We start from the raw sequence: 21,192 nt of genomic DNA, 5'->3' as shown, positions 1-21,192 counted from the left end.
CCACAGCCTTATCAAAAATATTTATATCAGCACTTGTATTTATTGTTTCCAACATTTAAATCCTACTGTTGCCATTTAAAGCTATCGCTCGTCATAGCTGTTATAGACGGAGAACACAGTACCAATCATTCTTTTGTAATATTTCTTTGCAAACTAGTTTCTGCTGCCTTTTCTTTAGGCTAAATAATCTTCACATCTTCACTCTTCCTTGAATCATTCCATGCAGACCTCGTCCAAAACTCAGATCATTCTCATTATTTTGTGCTCTCCTTCATCACTTTATCTCTTGAAATGGTAGCCAAAACTGGACTCATTATTTCAGCTGAGACCTTAGCAGGTCTAAATAGGGCAGGATGCTTACTTCATATGCCTTACAGAGTTTACTTTTGTTTCTGTCTGGTTATATTATTTGCATTTTTTTGAAAGTCATGACTGTGGTTGTAGTCAGCACTTTGACCTCAAACACTAAATGCAAGTAATATGCATATTTTTACATCTGAGAGATGATGCAAATGATGGAGTGGCTCTTTGGTGAGGTGCACGCCATTGTCTCTAGTTCATACATATGATGGTTACTGCGTATCATCTTTCAGGCAAACCAAAAGGTTTTTCTGTAAATTTGTAAGTATATCCTAGACTAAACTAGAGTGAAAGGAAAAAAAAGCCTAATATTAAACTGTTATGTTTCATCGTCATCAGTAAGAGAGCATGTTTCAATTAGAGCTAGGAAGAAGATAGGAAGAAGTATCACAACTTTTATATTGTTATCATTATTAGTCAACACGAAAAGAGTGTGAAGATGGAAGCATATAAAGATAACATTGCTTTCTTGTATTTCAAAATGTCTGAAGTGAAATCTGTATTTGCCACAATCCAGTTTCATAAAACAATAAGATTTTATCAGTCTTGAAGAAGTGAAGGAACAGAAATCCCCAAACTTAATGAAATTTCAATAATAAAATACACTGCCTCATCATAGTATTTGTTCTTCTTCTAGATCCATCCTGCAAATCATTAGGAAACAGTCACTATCATCATCATTATACAAAAACAGTTGTGAATTTAATTATTTAACTGTGGGGGAAAAAAAAAGATTCTGTAATTCCCAAACCAGAAGCCTCAATTCAGTGGGAGAATTTCCATTTTCTAAATACGTTGCCTGAGCAATAGCAAATAATTGAACCAGAGATTCAGTATCAAAGCACCAAATTTACTGAGTGTTATTCTTAATGCATTCACTAGAAGCTTAGGCCTGGTTTTGCTAGGCTCAAATTTTCCGCAACAGAAATAAGGTATTACTTGTGCATGCTGAACTAGAAAACACACAAATATGACAAAGAGATCAAAATCTGAGTTTCCTTTTAGTATTTGTACAAATATATTGTATATCCTCAGTGACTCTTAATCAGAAGTAATTCACTGAGTTCAGAGATTACACTTACTCTAAATGTGCACATATTCTAAATTTCCTCAAGGAAATTTGAATGACAAATTCAAACAGATTCAAAAGTAGCTAGAAAACAACAAAACAAAATTCTCCCAAGCTACTGTAGTTAGAAGTACATAAAATTATTCTCATGATGGATAATTTCCAATGAATTTGGAAGTAAAGCCAGAATGGCAACACTACATTTCTTTACCAGAAATAACAGAATAATGTGATACTGTTTTGAGACTAATTTGCCACATTTTATCCTGGATAAAAGCAGGTCTTCAGAAGATCTACTTACCAAATAATCCAAACACTGGGTTTAAGTTAAAAAGAAATAATACCATAAAATTTTCAAGGCAGACAGATGCCACATCTCTTTGTGTACATCAGCCTGTTCCTCTTCACGTACTGATGTGTGAAAGTTGTGAAAGGAATTTCTTCAGCTTTTGCTCTGATGATTTTCTTCAGGGTCAGAAAAATACTCAAACAAATTTATACCAAAAAAGAAAAAAAAATCTGAAGTTTTTCAGCACTGGGGCTTGGAGTTTGGGTTTGTTCTTGTTTGGATATATATATATGTATAAATTGCATTAAAACAATATTTCCATTAGTATTCACTCAAGATCGAATACCTTACTGATGAAGAGAATGAATGAAGGCTTCTATTGTATTATCTGTAACACAGAAAAGCTGACCGAATTTACATTATTCTTCTTTGACTGGCTTGCAAGGTCTGAGTCAGAGAACAGGATGAATAATGGAAAAAACACTGGATTGTAAGAGCTTTCTGTTGCTTCTAACCTCTTGCAATAGAATCTTTCATCTGTAATTCATCCATGAGCTTATCATTAGAACAATGATATTCACCTCTATGAGGTTGCTTTCTTTGGTCCACCACAACCTAAACAATTCTGTACTTGAGACTGCTAGAGGGGAGAAATAAATGACTTCAGTAGACTTTTCAATTAATCATGTAAAAAAAATATAAAAATAGCCATTAATGTTCACACTGGCTGCACAGAAAGCTTTTGCAGTAGCAACTATGACTTTATTAGATTTTTTTCAGGCTTTTTAACAGTATTTTTTGCCAAATATCCAAGTTTCAATAGCTTTATCTTTGTTTCTGACATATTCACAGATACTTTTTAGTAATTTTTAGGGTTTACTCATTTTTACTATTAATGCAAGCTGATTAAGGAGGATATGTAAATCAAGACATACCCATCTACTTCTCATGTTTCTTCTAGACACTTAGAATCCTTTACCAGTTCCTCATCCAAAGTACTTTAAATATTGAAGTGAAAATCACCTTGTAAACATCTTCTCGAGAAACATTTATGAATTATGGCCTTCATTCTGTTCTTAAGAGTGAAAAAAAATCATAGATTTTTCACATTTAAAGCATTAGCTGAAAATCAAGCTGATACTTGCTTTCTTTGCTCCAGTCTAGGGCATGTATCATTCCATACATGCAGAATCACTACTAGTGGCTTACTTATCAAACCCTAAAAGATGCAGTTTCAAGTATTTGTTTCATGGAATGACAAAAGTGTCTTTTTTTTTTTCTGAATGTTGAACAAAAATCCTTTTACACGTCTCCATGCATCTTAATAGTACAAAAAAGTGAAAATATATGGTGATGCCACTGGAATTCCACTAACACAAAAACTCCATCAACATGGCAAGTATTTCATATCTACGCAGAATTTCTGTGTTGCAGATATTTTTAAAACAACTGTCTTGTCCTCTCACGAGAGCTAGGTCCCTCTTTGGTAATGGTTATTTTTCCTTTGGAAGCATACGTGCAATTGGAAATTTCACCCAACTTGCCTCCCAGAGCAATGCAATAATCCAAGAATCTAAATTTTCATGTAAGAAATAAATTTTTCTGAGGAATAAAATAGTCTCTGCTTTTCAGTGGAAATGAAATAAGCTATGCATAGCTGAGACACTGGAATATATATGACATTGCAAAGTAGTGGGAAGGTGCAGGCTGAGGCCATAAAACCAGGAAAAAATGTACCTTATCTTATACCTGCCCCAGAATAAGCTAAGCTACTAGTGAAAGAAGAGATGCAAACCACTTGAAAGGAATTTTCCTGACATCCTTTACAGCTGAACATGTTTAATAAAGCATACTGACCCTCCTTCCAAAGTGGAGATTCTAGCAATGGTTTTCAAAAATCAGAGAAAACAATATTCACAGTCATTCCACTGTAATCCAATTTTGTTATCAAAGTCAAACTGTATTCCTTTGTATATTTCTCAAATTCTACTAGTCCCTCTCTACTCTTCCTGATATGACAGTAAATAATCATGATGAGTTTCAAATCATCAGTGTTATCAGAGTCATGCAATGAGATGCTCTGTTTGATCAGAGAGGCAGTTACCAGTGCTCAGATTTATTGTCTTAGAACATGGGCAGGCCCATGTTAATGCCACTGCATCATGTTAACAATCTGCATTAATAAGATTTCTTATGCCAGTATAAAAGTTAGAAACTTATTTTAAAACATTAAAAATGAAAATTAATTCTCAGAATTAGACCCCAAAAAGACAGATTGCTCACTGTGCACAATTCAGGTTAGAGTCCTGCAATTTCTTGGCTGGGTCAGATTGTAAGGTATTCCAGTGCACACAGGGGTATTTCATGTTCTGAGCATATAATTTTTGATAGTGAAGACATAAGCCTTTCTGCATATATTGTCTTTGGGTGCCTGTGCACAGGAATAGCAGGGAAAATATTTCATAGACTATAGCATCTAATGTTATTTTTCTTCTATTTCTTCTCTAGATAGAAATTGTTTCTTAGATCTTGTAACTGCAGTGGTGGCAGCCACATCACTGAGATGGTGTTTTCTACCTGGAATTCTTTTCTGTGACTTAATTACACTAACGCAGATTTCTTTTCAGCACTGAAAATAGTCACATAACTATATACCAGCCCTAGTACTTCTAGAAACATTCAGAGATAGAAAGGGAACACTTGTTCTCTCCCATGTCCTAAAAGTTCCTCATTCTTCTTAGTAGACTTTGCTGATCAGTATGAAAGACTAATAAATTATCAGTGCAGTGGTATTAATAAATTACTAAGTTGCAGATAAAAATGTGTATTCTGCTTTTGTTGCTAGAATTGCTTTTCACTGTTACATAAAAACAATAAGAGTGATATAACAAAGAGTGATCACTTACTACTTGAAGCAAAGAAAGATACCCAAATCCTACATTATCAAAGTTTACTTTCACGTTTTTCCATCGGGCACTTTGATTGTTTTTTATGAGTTCCTCGCACTGACTAAAATTGTTGATTTGGTCGACTTCAAACCTTTCATCAGTTGTGGTGTTAACACAGTAGTAGAACTTCCCAGCAAACAGATTTACTCCCATGATGCTGAAAATTAGCCAGAATATAAGACAAACGAGAAGCACGTTCATGATGGATGGAATTGCTCCTAAAAGGGCATTCACAACCACCTAGTACACAAATACAGGGGGAAAAAGAAAAGAGTGTAAGAACATTTACAGCAATAAAGTTTTGTATACTGTTATACCAATGCTTAAAAAATGCTTGTTCAGAAACAAATACCATAAATGTTAATGCAGTACATTAATAATTGTAACATTGCACTGGTCTTTTAAATACTTAACATTAGTACGTGTAATGAAAGGAAAATAAATGAGAAAATTAAAATAGTTATAAGAAAACACAAAATAGAAGACTTGGTTTTAATAAAGTGAAGCCCAATACTGATATGTTCTAAATAAAAGTAAATGTTAAATGTAAATAGAGACATAAGAAAATTTTTAAAAAGAGCATCAAATTATAGCTTAAAAATGTCTAAACAAAAAAGGAAACCCTAAACATTATCAACATAACTTTTAAATTTAAGCTGAAAAAATAAATGCCATGAATCTAGAAACTAAGCTCTACTTTAAAAGGATTATGCAGGAATTATATACGTATCTTTATTGCCTTATTATTCCATGCAAGAATATCACAAAGATTAATTTCTTTGTATAAAAAAGCAAGACAGTTTTGCAATATGTCTAATCGAATCAACAGAATTTATTTCAAGCTCCAGTCTTATTGTTTCATGTATTGAGTTTGTCAGTAACACCCTTTATTTATCTAAATATACACCAAGGACATATTTGAGGTTTTGATTTGGTATTTTAAATTGCTCTAGGCCAGTTGCCTGCTTAGGCCCTTGGAGGCAAGATACCAAATTACTTATATAGAAAAAAACATATTTTTCTGATACATACAGTAAACAATCACACGTGTCTGTCAGAGCTAGAAAAACTCCTGCAAATATTTGTTTGGCTGAACAGCTAAGCAAACTATTCTCCATAAGTATCCAACAACAGATCTCATCTACTAAGTGTAGGTTATCTTAATTATTTTTTTTTCCCTGTAAAATTTTTTGGAAATTTGTGAATTGCGAAAAGGTAAGGTAAAATGTACAGTTGGGGTCTGATTCTTAGTAATCCAATCCCTGGCATGAGAGAGAAAAGGATTGGTGTGAATACTTGGGATTTGTTAAGGTGTCTTAGTCTATCTTTGTTATCTGCTCTCCACAACATGGAGGAGGCTTTCCTGCTACCAAGATAATTTTGAGCAAGCTCAGAGTTGCTCCATCTTACTACCTGTACTGCACAGCCTCTTGAAGGCCTTTGGAAGTGGAGTGTTGTGGCTGAGTTACTTATCACTCAGTACCTTCCTCTTCCCAAAACTTGTGGCCATTTTTACAGGCTTCCTCCATTAATAGATGGTGGAAATTGGAACTTTGTAAAGAATTACTGCTATCATTTTTAAAAAATTAAGCTTTCATTGGCAGCTTCTGTGTTAGTGATAGCTTTAAGGAAGTATTCTCACTTCAGGAGATTTCTACTGCAGAAAATATAAAGTACTACATGATATAGGTATAAGCTACCCATTTTTAAGAAGACTAACAGGGTCTCAGTAATAGCTAGATTACAAGAACCCATTTTCAAAGGAGTGAGGGAAATATTGTTTTACTGGCCTGCAGGGAGAACAAATCTGTTGCTACTTGACAAAATTAAGAAAAACATAAAAATCAGTAATGCAGTGATTTTGGAATTTATTCCAAGTCTGGCCTGTCCTATAATGCTGTATTAAAGTACTGCTTGTACCTTTTCTTTTTTTTCCTTCTTATAAAAATGTGCTGGATGTGTTATGCAGATTGAATTCCACTACCTAATCTTGGTAAAAAAACCTGAAAAAAGAGATGTCAAGAAAGAAAGGTGGGAATTTATTCTGGCAAATCAATTAAATGAAGGTTACCTGTGTTCAAAGCGAAGAATGCTGTTGCATTAATTGAGTGCCTGTAGCAGTTACCTTTTTAACAACCCTGAGATCCGTTGGACCAAAGCACAGATCCAGAATAGGCAGCAGAATATTAGCAGCTACAGTGATTGTTACACCAATTATGGATTGATCATAGTTGTAGAAAGATTTCTACAAAAGGACATTGAAGTGTCTCACATCTTCAGATGAACAGGTAATGCAGTCTTGCTGTTGTGACTGCCAAAAGATCAGCCTCTTGTTCTCAAATAAGAAGTGAACAGCTTCCAGCAACTGTTCTGACAATGGTTCCAACAACGTATTTCATATAGGTCACTGAAAACCCATCAAATGGTAACAATTTCTGGTCACTACTGACCTGGCCTGGATGCGAACTGGTGACCTAGAGATGAAAGGCTCTGTATCCTATTAACAACCCCTTGAGCTATCCAGTCCCCCTGGAAGGTTTTTTAAGAAAAGAAGAAAACAAAATTAAAACTTTTACAAGTTTTTTGTTGTTGTTGTTTGTGTTTTGTTTTTTGTTGTTCGATGAATTTTTGATTTATTTTTTTTTCCCCACCAGTGTTGAGTCTTTGTCCTTTAATATATATAATGTAGAACTGGATTTTTACATGCTGGTCAGATGCTGGGCTGACTGTGAATTTCACCTTGGAAAGAAGCCTTTAATTTCTTTGTTGTATGCAGTTGGAGGCAATTTTGCTTTTTCATTGTGTTTTTTTTTGTTTGTTGGTTGGTTGGTTGGTTTGTTTTGTTTTTGCTTTATTTCCTCTATTTTCTTTGGGACTAACTGAAGTATATTGGGATATGGTCCTTATTATCCTACATAACATATATCCAGGATAGCAACCATAAATACACACACAACACCTGCACATGTAAGTTACAGCAAATGGACAGAAAAAAAGAAAACCAATAAAAAGTGAACTGAATGCAGAAGAGAGATCATTACATTTCTTAATTAAAAATCTAGCAAGTCAAAAATTGTCAGTCTCTTTTTGTTGGAAACAGTCCTTACTAGGTTACCAAAATGTTGGTTATCAAAGCTCTTATTTTTACTCTTCAAATCTGGAACAGATCAATGTGATTGTAAATGTCATTTTTTTTATCTTGAAAGATGCTTTTCTTTTGAGTCTATTTTCTATTATTCCTTTATATATATTTACATTTGTATAATGGGAACTGTGCAGAGTAACAGCTTATCCCTGCTCTGGGAGTAAATTATAAGAGTATCTTTATATAAGTATTATTATATTTATAGTATTATTATATTATTATATTATACTTATTATAAGTATCTTTATTAGATACAGCCTTGCTGTGGCACAATATCTCAAAAACATAAGTCTCATAGACATAAATATTCTCACAGCAAAATGGCTTCAACAGATTCTGGCATCTATTTGAGTAACCAAAGGATTTCTAGGAACTTCTACATTTAACCTGGGTTTCCTGCAATCTGTAAACAAACAAGGAAAAGTTTTCAGTAGTACTTAACAATTTTATCCATAAAAATTGTAGCTTTTGTGAAGAAGTTCTAAACTCTTTGACCATGGTGCAAATGAGGAGGAAGTTACACTCTTTAGGATGAAGAAGAAAATTATAAGATTATGTCTGGAAAATTCTTTCTACTAAAAATGATGAAGTACTTTATTTACCTCCATTTTGGGAGTTACCAACATGTATTTTTAGACTTAGTTACTCAAAGATTTGATGTGCCTGATTTCCTCTGAAGAAGCCCCTCAGAGGTTACAGTGATTATTTAATTGTTATGTGTATACAGTCTCACATAAGATTTACATAAACAAGCACAGAAAGGTAAATAGTTTTTACTTCACCAATACCTTCATGGATAAAATAAAATCTTCTGTGCGTGCTTGACATATGGTCATAACAAGTGTAAGACATAATCCATCCATACTCAGTCCCTTGATAGTTGAGAAAGCCTGAGGAAACCTTCAGGAACTCCAAGGAAGAAGAACAAGGAATAGGCTTACATGCATGTATCTAAAAGATAAATAATTTCTTTCTTTTAAAGTGACTGTCTGTATAGTCACACAGCTACAGTCTTCAGACAGAAAAGCCATTCATCTCTCAGCAGTACAAAGGTTGAAGAAAGGTACTGTCAACAGTGTATGCAGTATAAGAAACATCCAAGGAAAAAAGAAAGATTCATTCCTGACTCAAATTAAACACTGAACAAGATTTGAGCAGGATTTCAGAGTAAGATATGAACATTACTTTGTCCCAAACAAGCATGACGTAAGAAGACAATGAATCTCTCCTCCTCTCCTGGCCAAAGTACAGATGTACAGAAATCTGGTGGAGAGAGAACTTGCAAAGAAAGATGAAAAAGTGAGCAAGCAGCCATTGGTTTAAATGCTTGGTCCACCACTGAGGTAAGACGACTGGAATGAATGGGCAGGTGTGCTGTGGGTGGGCAGGAATGGAAGCTCAGGTGATTTATATGATCTGAGTGTAAAATGTTCTTATAGTAAAGGACTTTGAGAACATCCAACAAGGAAGGTTAGAAGATGCTGTAACCACACTGACTTGACCAGGAGGAGGCTATCAGTTGCTTTCTCTCTTGAATCATAAGGGACTTGAAGCAAGGGAGGAAAATACCTAAGGAACATAGTAACTTTCCCAGTCAGGGGATCAAATAGGGATCTGAGAGAGACCATGAAGAAAGTCCATACCTGAATCAAAAAGATTAGCACTTCTTGATAGTTAGTGATAGTCACTGGAACAAGGCCTTGTCTTATTTGTAACTCCTTGCTCCTGGCATTCATGAACCAACAATTTAAAGTCGACCTGTGCATCAGCTTTTTTATTTGAGTTATGGGAGTATAAGTGTCTGCAATAGACTATCCTGCAGCTTGAAATCAATGTCTGGCTCTCCTTCACATACTTCTGATTGCTTTTTCACTGTCTTTGGATCTTCTATCATATGCATGTTCTGCATTTTCTAGTTTATCTATCATGGAACATAAGCAGATGTCCCTATCAGACAAGTTAGAAATATGAAACAGAAACTTTTCTGTATGTAAATAATGGTGTTTTCCAAAGGCTAGTGCTTACAAAAATAGATTGGTGCTCTGAAGATGGCATCTGATCAGAAAATTCATGATGAGAACCAAAATGAAAAGAGATTTGCATCCATTCTGCTCTTTTATGTCCATGTGATAGGAAGACCTTCAGATCAAAGAGGAAAACATAAATACAAAAGCAACCAAACTGAAACAACCTGAGCTTTTTTTGCTAAACCACATCCAAAATAAAGGTTGCACTTTTAATCCCTTTTGAAAGGTAATTAGAAATAGAAAGGTAGGTAGTATAGATGAGAAAGTTGCCAGGAATTCTTTAAAGTACCTACAACAATAAATACTTGAATGGCTCCTTAGTTTCCAGGCATGACATTGATTCTATACTTTTATCTATGAAGAACTGGGAATTTCTTGCAGAGTATCTCTTAGCTTTATCTTTAGAGTTTGGAGTTCACAGGTTGCTTGAGGTTTATGTGATGACAGTTACTGATTTTTCACTGCTTAGGTTGTATACATAATCTAGAACTTTTTAGATATGCAGTGTGATGTACAAAACAGCACTTGATTTCTAGACGAGAAATACCTTAAGATGCTTTAGAGACATGCAATTTCATCAAGTTTCTTGTTTGCTTAATCAGGTAAAAAGAGGAAACGCATGGACCTGCAGGATAATCAGCGATGATAAAATCTTAATCAACAAACAAAAAATCCACAGAAACAAAACAATAACCCTCAGCAAATACAATTTTAATAAATTATCAGATCATCCAGCAGTGCAGTGATTAAATTTGGTAATATCCAAATTAGTTGAAATGTTAACAAAGTGAAGGAAAGTTTAAACATTTAAATAACTCAGATAAAGATTGTGAACTACTTAAGTAATTCTGCTGATAAAGGTTCCATTTGATACTAGGTGTTTGAGTTCATTTTTTATCACAGTAGCATCTTCTGTTATCTCTAATTAAAGCACACAAAATCTCTAACAAAATAGGCCTAATTCCTTCTTATAGGCAGAGATTTTTAACTGAGAAGGAGGTGGGTCTGAACTCAAAAAACAGTGAATGGTAGGTGTAAAAATCAAATCAATATTTCTGCTGGTGCTTTACTCCAAATAAATAGATTTGTACATATGTATACACATGCAGACACAAGAAAACATTTTTTTCCCTCTAGAATCTACCATCTAAACATTAAACCTTGTATCAATTTTTTTTTAATCCTAAACAACAAAGAACAAGATAGAAAGCTGAAAGGACTGGCACTCGATTTGTAAAACAGGGATTTCACCTGAGTTTCTACTGATTCAAAATTCCCCAGAGCTTGAAAATTCAAAGGACTATTTTCTTTGTTATAAAACAGGACACCTGGGAGCAACCAGTTTTCATAAAATATAAAAATAATAAAGCACTGAATATTATTTTATCAATAGCCACTGTTTTCTTTTCAAGATATGGTATACATGTAAGGTAAACATCTTGTACAAGTACTGTAATATGCACTCCCTTACAGTATTTACAGTCGCTGTTCAAAGGAAGGGGCTGTTTAGTGTCTGCAGTGTCATGATCAATACCTGCACTCCTGCTCTCCTTCCCCACATGCACTCTGCAAAGTTTGTAGGCAAAAGCTTAGTTCCTCCTCAGCAGCAGAGTAAACATTTTGGACAAGCTGCAGAATATAGAGCTAAATAAAAAAATTGTTGGGAATGCAAAGGTGAGCAGCTTAGAACGGATAAATTGTGTAAGTAAACAAGGATACATAGTGTAAGTAAACAATAAAAAATTGGGAAGATGCTGCATATGCATGATGAGCACTATGAACTGGCTTTGGAGACAATAAAAGATGAAAATTGAATATCTCTCTGGGAAAAACTTTAATCTGCTTGACATGCTCCAAATAATGATTGAAGGGAGGATCTATACTGAATGTGAAAATGCAGATTCACCCGAATTATTCAGCCAGCATAGAATGAAGACTGTGTTAAGGATACAAGGTGAAGATTGTTAGAAGATTCTAAGAAATCTGCCATTTAGAGCATCAATTGTAAGGAAAACTTTAGATTTAAATGAGAATATGCAAAGAGAAGACAGGCAAATGGAAGGGATCAGAGAGAGACAAGGAAAGACAATTCTTAGTCTTAATGAGCAAAGATGAAGCAAGATACAAAAGATCTAAGTCGAGAATAAACTCAGTCCCTTATCAAGCTAATACAACAGTTACTTCTTGTCCTTAATTAATGCTGTATGCATGTAGCTGACCCCAAAGAAAGGCTCTGATGGATTTTTATCTTCAAAGAAAGGAAAATGCTTCTGCAAATATTTAATGCAAAAACTATTTGTGTAACACTTTGTGCTGGAGAAATTTCATGCTTGTGGATGGTGGATTTTTGCCCTGCAGTTTCAAAACCAGTGTCAGGGTGGTTTGAGCACATTATCTCAGGAGGTCTCTCCTAATCTCATTCCGGACAGCTTTCCTAACAAAGTTTAAATTGGTTAAAGTAAGAACAGAAGCATTTTTTATTCACTTAACTATCTATTAAAAGCAAACTACATTGTTCGATTTAATAAAATACATTTGTTCCCATAGGAGCTTTGAATCTGTTTCTCACAACAGATCAAGTATATAGCAAAATACTTCTGAAGACATAATACAGAAAAAATCATACACTTTAACATACTGTGTGATGAAAGACAATAGTTATCTGCCAAGCAACAAATCAGATGGTTGCATTTCTCTGCCTGGGAAGAGCTGGTAAATACTGGAAATACAAACATGAAAACAGGATAATTAGCTGACGTGAGAACAGTACTGGTGAAGTTCACTAGATCTGGTGAAAATTGTTTTTTGCTTTTGTAATGGCATAAATTTAATACCATTGTCCTTTATATTTCATTAATTGTGATCCTAACAGTAAGGATTTTCTTTGAGATACAATAAACACAAATCCAGTCGAAAATCACCTTGGTTTCAATAATATAAGCAACTCCTTTAAAAATTCTCTTCTAAATGCAGAATTGTAGTCTAAGGAAAACCCCCAGATACTAGGATATTTCCCGTATGATTTATGAGTATCCACACACAAAGTTTTCTTACATTCAATTATCTAAAATTTTCAGCTGTGTTTTGGGAGATGTTGCACTTGTAATCAACTTTCCTTAAAACTCGAAGGTAGTGAGTAAGATCACAATCTTCAAAAACAGCAGCCCTCAAGAAAACTCTCACACTGCATAATCTTCAGATTAACAAAATACAACTCTCTATACTCATGGAAAATATGCAGGCGGTAGGGAATAAACTCTCTCAAGATTAAATATATAATAATTATCTGTAAGATAAGATGTTAATTTACAGGAAATGCTTGTTTGTGTTGATTTATCCTTTCCAATGAAGCTATAAAAAACCCTGCAGACATGACAGCTTGCAAGGTGCAACATACAGTTGGTGCTTGCAAGGGTTGTAACCAAAAATCAAGGGTTTTCTAAGGATATGACAGTAAATGCAGTAACCTTTTTGTTTTACTGACGTGTTCCTGAAGAATATTTCTAAACTCCAAAGAAGATAGTACAATTATTAACACAATTATTGACATTCTATGAAAATTTTAAAAGTTTCCTACAAAGACCAGTTTGTCCTACATTGAAGACTGAATTCAGATTCCAAAGATTTTATACAGATTCTATATAAAATAGAAATATATAGCTCATTTTTAGTTGTGAATCTATAATGACAGACACTTGATGCTATGTTTTATAACTCAATTGTATAAGAAACTTTCATTCCTACTAACAAAGATTGGAGTATTCTTGGAAATGCCTCATTATCGCTTTCATGGTAGGGGAGTCTGAGGTATAGCTATTGAGTTTTAGAAGATATTTAAGACACCAAATACTCTAATTTAGTTTTACATTTTATGAAATTGGACTGGAAATTTGAAATACAGTAAATGCTTAAAGCAATCAGCCAGAAATATGCATAAGGCATGCAAAACTGAAAGTGCAAGTGGTTTTCAGATTGTTTGCTGCCTTCTACTATTTCTCTAATAAATAAATCAAGCACGGCATGACATGCTTTATTTTGTGAAATTGGACACAAATGCATGCTTTATTGTCACTTAATTCTCTAACTCAGCAAAGCAATGTGTACTCAGTATTCTACATTGACAAGTAGCATACCAATTCAGAACTAGCGCAAAAGCATTATATTGCAAATACTAAAAAGCTAAACAAAAAGCAATGGGTATATTCAAATCTCAGGTTGCAGATAATTCTACTTAGTATGTGCATTAATTGAGATAAGAATATTAACCCTATGACAAAAAATTAAATTAAATTAAAGCAATTCTTTACTTTGCCTTCCAGCATCTGGGTGGAGTTGGTTTTGAGACTCACTATAGAAATATTAAAATTTCTTAGACTGCAGATTACTAGTAGATATTTAAATGCCCTTAATATGGCTAAATTCACTTATGTGCTCAAAGAAAGCACAGGCTATGAACCATTTGTAATTGTCTCATCATCAATGATTCATAGATTTTATTTCCACTTTGTCAATGGAAATTATCTATCTCAAATTTGAAATTATGCTGTTTCATAAGTAAGTTGTAACTGCAAAATAAAACATGACTTAAAGAGTGAAGTATGTTTCGATATTTCTGGATAAAAAAATAGCTATTACTGTTTAGTGGTTCTAAAATGCTGCATTTTTTATATTCACCAGAATGATAATCAGATATCAATTTAAAGTAGCTTAGCTTGTTTAACAACTTGTTTTCGAAAATTGTACATAGCAGCCTATGTACGTGGGCTTCCATTGAATACATTAGATCTCTTCTTTTCAGGGCAAATTTCACATAATTTTGAACTTGGGCGAAAATAATAAATACATGCTGAATAAAAAATAACTCAGCTTGCTGGTCAACGTAGGTCTGTGTAATATAAAAATATAAAAAAGCAAGAAGGGCTAAATTATTTTTACTTTCTGTTGGCAAATACAAAATCTCTTTTAATGGGTTTTGAACTCAGTTTCTGAGAAGGCTGTAAGTTGATATGGGTATATTCTTATAATGAGCTGGTCAATTATTATTTGAATCTTTTTACTGTTCGTGAGTCATTCATAAAGTAATGCTAATATCTGTCAGTAGGCAAGTGCTGTGAACGCATGCCAACCATTTTGAAAAAAATATTTTCAGAAGTGCATATAACTAATAGTGAGAGAAAGACTATGCATTTGGCTGGTCACATTTGCTAAGTGACTACTAACAGGTACTTCATTGATTATCATAAATACTGGAAGATGGAGCTGTAACCATTACTGCTTTTTCAGTCTTGTCTGTGATTCCTACACAGTAAGTTGCTCTTGAATTATTCATCTTGTGTATCTGAAATTCTACCATATGTTTGGGTCTCTGGCATAGTGAGAAACAAAGGAATGTAATACATAGATTTCAAACAATAAGTATTTTTCTTTGAGCATGAATATCCTAAATGTTCTAAGTAGGAAACATACTAAGTCATGTAAGGATACAGAAAAAAATTGAATAAAACATTTTGCAATAATTTTCAATATTGTATTTCCAATAACGATTGTTTTGCTTCCAAAGTCTGATGAAGAGTTGTTTCTTTTTCCTATATAGCTTCTAAACTAGTCTCCCAGTCCTCCTGCAGCTGACCAGAATGTTATCAAAAAAATTAAAGCTGAGAGCAGTTTCCCAACATTTGTCTTGTCTGTAAAAAAACATGTCAGAATGTTCATGAACAGTAAGTACAACAAAAGACAGAGAAAATTGCTAAATCAAATAGTCATTCTAAACTTAATTGTCAACTCATACATTCTGTAGAATTTGACCAGCTCTTACTCTGATGAATTACCAATTCACAAACTGCTTACAGCAAAACTGAAAAATGAAACTGAAATTTACTTATCTAGCACTCAATGGTTAGCAATATTTCTTCTGATGATTACTGAAGTAGAAATATGTAGACTGATGAATACAATTTAAGGAAAAGAATTCTGAGATTCTCAGTTTGACTTCATTAATCTTAGGTTTATATTTAAATACTGTTCAAACAGTGCATTCTAGGCTATTTCACTATTTTGTAATTGAGCTGAAATTCATTAGCACGCTATTTCCTCCCATGTTTCCATGAAGTAGCAAAACGCATTCTCTTAAAACATATTTCAATGACATGCATATAGAGTTAGTTTGTATTCAGTGGCTTTTAGGAACAGAAGGCATAAACAGATGAAAAAAAAAAAAAAGTTTAAATGCTTTCTTGAGTGAGATGTATAGTAAGCAGGGCCTCTAAGTTACTCAGAATAAATATGACAAAACCTTATACACATTGTATTGAATATAAATTTGTTGAAGCAAGAAAAACATTTAATTTACAGAAAGAATAATTTTTTAGAGAAATAAACTCACTTTCGAAGCTTTTATCTTTAAAGTCAGCCAAACTCAGAAATAAATTTAAACCACTATCTGATACGAATACATCTCTGGTATGATCTAATAAAGTTCAGTGTTGGTAGGCCAAAGTTCGTTTATAAAATACAATAAACGAAGAAAAATTAATGATTTCAACTGGTAGCAGAAAACAGCTTTACAAACTATTGCTAAATTAAATCCCCATATAAATAGAGTAACATGCTTTTTTAATCATTATTAAAAGTCTGCTGAGAGAGTTCATAATCAGTAATTTCATAGCCGTAAATGGAGAACTCCTGAGATTGGCTAGAAAGTAAAGTAACCTTAATGAATGTAACTGCTATGTGATACTGCATATGGATTTAGGTGAATTGATGAAGCTTTTTGCTTATCTGTTAGTAAAAGATATGCAATAGATAAAAAGATAGTGCAGCTTTTCTGCATGGACTTGTCATTCCTTATTCTGCATGCATGGATTCTTTGTATGCATGCATAGTTTCAGATTCTTTCATTTTTTCTTACCCTCATGCCTTCAAATCGTGACAAGGCTCTTAGAGGTCTCAAAGCTCTTAGTGTCCTAAGGGACTTAATGGCACCAAGTTCAGAGTAACCCAATGCATTTGCTGTTAAGCTAACCAAAGAGACCTATATGAAAACAGGAAAGTAAAAATTATTATATTATACATACTACTTTACATACCATAGATGTGAGACACAAACTTCTTTAGAAGAATCTAATTTTGGACCACTTTCTTCAGGAATACGAAGTCTTTTAAATAAAAAAAAGAGAATTAATGAGAAAGAAGAGAAAGATAAATAAATAGTTAAATAAAAATGCCATAAGGTAACAGTCTCTGTTGAATTACGAATTTCATATTTTAATAGTGATTTGAGGACAATTTTTTTTCTCCTCTCTGTTTTACAATCCTGCTGGGATTAGTAATTATAGTTGATAATACTCCTTTGATTGCCCACAGCTAGAAGGGGAATGATTGAAGCCGGTTTTGAGTTAGCAGATGGGTCACAGAATAACAGTTTCTCTGGAAACTGGTAGATTGATTATTCTATATTCAGTTACACTAACTAACGTTTTAGCCTGACAACCAAATTTATGTACTTTACAGGCTGACATTAACCTGGAATATGCTGTTTTTTAAAAGACATCACAGAAATAGTTCCAATAGGCAGCAGAACTACTAAAGTCACATCTTCACCTGCCTGTATGTATTCTACATTCCTGCATTTCCTCAATGAGATATACATATCCTCTACATTCACAATGGTTCTTGACAAAACAATAATTTCAGTTTTCATTCCATTTCCCCTGAATGGTCTTTCATTATCCTGTTCCAATTCCTAAACTAGTTATTGCAAAAAAAAAATGTTAATAGTCAAATATACTATTTAATTATTAAAAACAAACGAACAAACAAAAAACACCCACCCACAAAGCAACATGGAAAGAAAAGCCTGCTACATGCTCTTCATTAATCATGTCTAGAAGCAAGTATGAGATGTGAAATCTTGAACTTTTCTCTTCTTGCTAAACCTCATCTTTACTAACCTGCAAAACTAGGACCTTTTGGAATCTGATTTTTTTTCTCCAGTATCTTCATAATGCTATCGAAAATTTAATTTTTCAAGCTGCAATAATCTAATGCCAAATTAAAGAAAATATCTCTATCATTGTTAATTCACTGAAAGCAGGACAAAATGCATTTTAATTTTAAATTTCAACATCCTTAATATTTCTTTTTCCTGTAAGTTTTACCAGCCACTGGTACAGTATGCATTTTTGCACACTGGAGGTTTTCTTAAGGAGGCAAACTGAGAACATTTGTTTTAAATTGTCATCTTAATTTTAAATTGCATCAATTCATAGAGAAATTGTCTCCCACAATTCATGATACAGCACAGTAGATTTAAAACTATTAGATAACCCCATAAGGAAAGATAATTGAGTTCGATTTCAAACACAGCTGTGAAGATTGTAAGTTCAATAATATTCTGTGGACTTTTATACTAAGTAAGCCACATAACCAATGCTTCACATGCATTTTGCATTCTTTGTAAAAACTTTATTCAGTCATATGCACTACAAACAGAGTTTGTAGTTGGATAGTTTGGATAATTGTTTTTCAGTAACGAGGGTCTAACAGAAGAGACATTAATCTGAATGCTGGATGTGATTTAGACCACAGGAAGGAAAGTGGGGCCCTGGGGCCTTAAGGTGGGTGTGAGCAATGCTGAGATGAACTGCAAATACCTGTAGAGTTAGTATGTTACATTCTTTTGTTAGCTGGACTTCATTATTATTAATTCTGTGGTATAGGAATGTAGTAATGTACGGGTAAAATGAAAGACAAAGAACTATGGATTTTTTTTCCCATCTACCTTATTTTTTCAACTGGAAAGTAAACTAGGTGGTATACAAATAGACATTATGGTTGTAGAAAAAGTAATGAAATAAAAGAGTAAAAATAGCACCCAGGAAATACAGTACATACATCAACAATCAGAAAGTCCAGCCAGCACCAGGCATTAGTAAAGTATGTTTGATAGCCATAGGCCACCCACTTCAGCAGCATTTCCAGAATGAAGATGTAAGTGAAGACTTTGTCAGCATATTCCAGCATGGTCTTGATAGTTTTGCGCTGTTCAATATATATATCTTCAAAAGCCTGTAAGAAAAATATTCAAACATATCTGTTTTAGGTTTGACAACAACATATAGTTTAGGTTTTAACAAGGAACAAAAAGAAAGGAAGCAAATTTTCTTCAAGAACAGGTGTGGGAATATTACTTTTATTACAAGGTTTCTTTTCTAGTAACTCGGTATGTTTTTCCTCTACAGAAAAATATATTTTCCAACTTACAGGAAGGAGAAGCAACAACTTCTCTGGTCAGAGATTTTTATTTATTTATTGCTGCTGTTCAGTTATTCTACTCAGATTGTTTTCAATTCTCAGAAACAGCTTTGATTCTACAACGGGATGGGAGTGAGCAGAATTCTACTGAGATAATCTGGTTTATATGTAGGGAGATCCATTTTCAAAATCCAGCCACTTACAGCCATAGCTGTAAAATTTTCAGGACAATGACAAAGCAGTTCATCTTATGCTGCTAAGTCCTGCTAGTTTTTGAAAATTTTAAGTGATAAATCATAAAACAAGTTATTCTTTTTTAAAACAAACAAACAACTACAACAAAAACCCCAAATACCTGCTTTATGGTATTTTTCACTATTTATTAGGTACATAAATTTTTTTATAATCCTTGCAATGTTATTTATGCTTTCTGTGCTTTCAATTTTAGAAATTTGAGATAAGATGTTGTTCAAACATATAACATTTTCTTTTCAGCAACTGTTTCTGTCATCTTATAAATTTTGCTGTTAATTGCTTTTAAATCTTAAGTATACTACTATTTCTTATAAAGGTTATTGGTTTTATTGGAATGAGAGAACTGGAATAATCTGACAGCCGGCAGATATTTGGGTATTCACTGATACTAAAACTCATTTTTACTCAGCCTGATTTTGAAACCCTTCAGTCAGTTCAAATGATTAGTGTTTGTCTATCAATTGGTATCTGAGGGTCAGTACTTCTGAATATCTAGATCAGACACATATGTTACTCTCAGGAGCATGAGATGCTAACACTTTGAGATCTCATCTCAAAACACAAATGATGGACTTTTATAGGTTTCCTGTCTGTAATTTTATTTTATTTAAATCTGTGTTGCTTTTCTTTTCTTCAATCAGTATCATCAACCAAAATTCAATAGTGTAGATGTGAATCTTTTATCATTTCAGTGGGTTTTAGAACACAGGAAATTTGTCAGACTGCGTTGTATAAAAGTTGCACAGTTGATTGTTATTTTGATATTAAACCAGAGAAAACCAAAGTGTTTACAGATTTAACCAAAACTAAGGTCAGGTATAATCATAAACTCTGAACCACTAGCTCTACTTTAAAGTTGTCTAGGAGCTTCTAATATACCACTGCAAAGTAATTCGATTCAGGAACTTAAGTAATTTACTGAATGGTAATTGTATCTCCCTGAGTGGATGCTAGACATACTTATAGGTTATTTCAGGGCTTTATTTGTCAGTTAATCTGAAATTTCTATATTCATTGCCATTGTTTTTATTTGTAAAATAATATAATATTAATAAGTGTTGTTTCTTTTATTATTATAGATCTATATTATGGTCGTAATCTCATTATTCTGTTCTCACAGGCTTGTTATACTTACCGCACAATGATCAACAAAATTTTTTACATATATCCTTTTAGTCTACACAAGTCTGAACTAGAAGGATAAATGATAAATTCTTATTCTTAGAGGAGACATTTATTTTCGTTGAGACACATCAATAAACACCAGCAAAACTAGAAAGCTAAATGTGTTTTCTTCTCACGTTGCCCCTCTCCCAGCTTCAGGCATAATACTTTCAGCTGGGGATTTAAATTCTCTAATCAATTACACAGAATCACAGAATTGTAGGGGTTGGAAGGGACCTCTAGAGATCATCGAGACCAATCCCCCTGCCAAAGCAGGTTACCTACACCAGGTCACACAGGTAGGCGTCCAGGCGAGACTTGAATATCTCCAGAGAAGGAGACTCCACAACCTCCCTGGGCAGCCTGTTCCAGTGCTCCGTCACCCTCACCGTGAAGAAGTTCTTACGCACATTCGTGCGAAACTTCCTATGCTGCAGCTTATGTCCGTTTCCCCTCGTCCTGTCTCCACGTACCACTGAAAAGAGACTGGCCTCACCACTATGGCCGCCACACCTCAGATATTTATAAACCTGGATCAGGTCCCCTCTCAGTCTTCTTTTCTCAAGGCTAAACAGACCCAGTTTACTTAGCCTTTTCTTCATAGGGGAGATGCTCCAGGCCCTTCACCATCTTTGTGGCCCTCCGCTGGACTCTTTCCAAGAGATCCCTGTTCTTTTTTGTAC

At 33.8% G+C, this 21,192-nt stretch overlaps 1 protein-coding gene across 1 annotated transcript in view; it reads right to left on the bottom strand.

Annotated features, from left to right (window-relative positions):
- LOC100546506 (sodium channel protein type 2 subunit alpha) overlaps nt 1-21,192 on the bottom strand; it is a 276,701-nt gene that overhangs the window by 7,992 nt on the left and 247,517 nt on the right. The window contains exons 21-23 of the mRNA XM_010713686.2: nt 18,731-18,904; nt 16,746-16,868; nt 4,625-4,906 (exon numbers count right to left, since the gene is read on the bottom strand). Coding sequence (XP_010711988.1) covers nt 4,625-4,906; nt 16,746-16,868; nt 18,731-18,904 — 579 coding nt within the window. The remainder of the gene's footprint in view (nt 1-4,624; nt 4,907-16,745; nt 16,869-18,730; nt 18,905-21,192) is intronic.

This window comes from Meleagris gallopavo, chromosome 7 (genome assembly GCF_000146605.3).
Source record: "Meleagris gallopavo isolate NT-WF06-2002-E0010 breed Aviagen turkey brand Nicholas breeding stock chromosome 7, Turkey_5.1, whole genome shotgun sequence".
NCBI lineage: Eukaryota > Metazoa > Chordata > Aves > Galliformes > Phasianidae > Meleagris > Meleagris gallopavo.
Note: the sequence above shows the minus strand (reverse complement) of the source record. Positions and strands in the feature narration are given on the sequence as shown.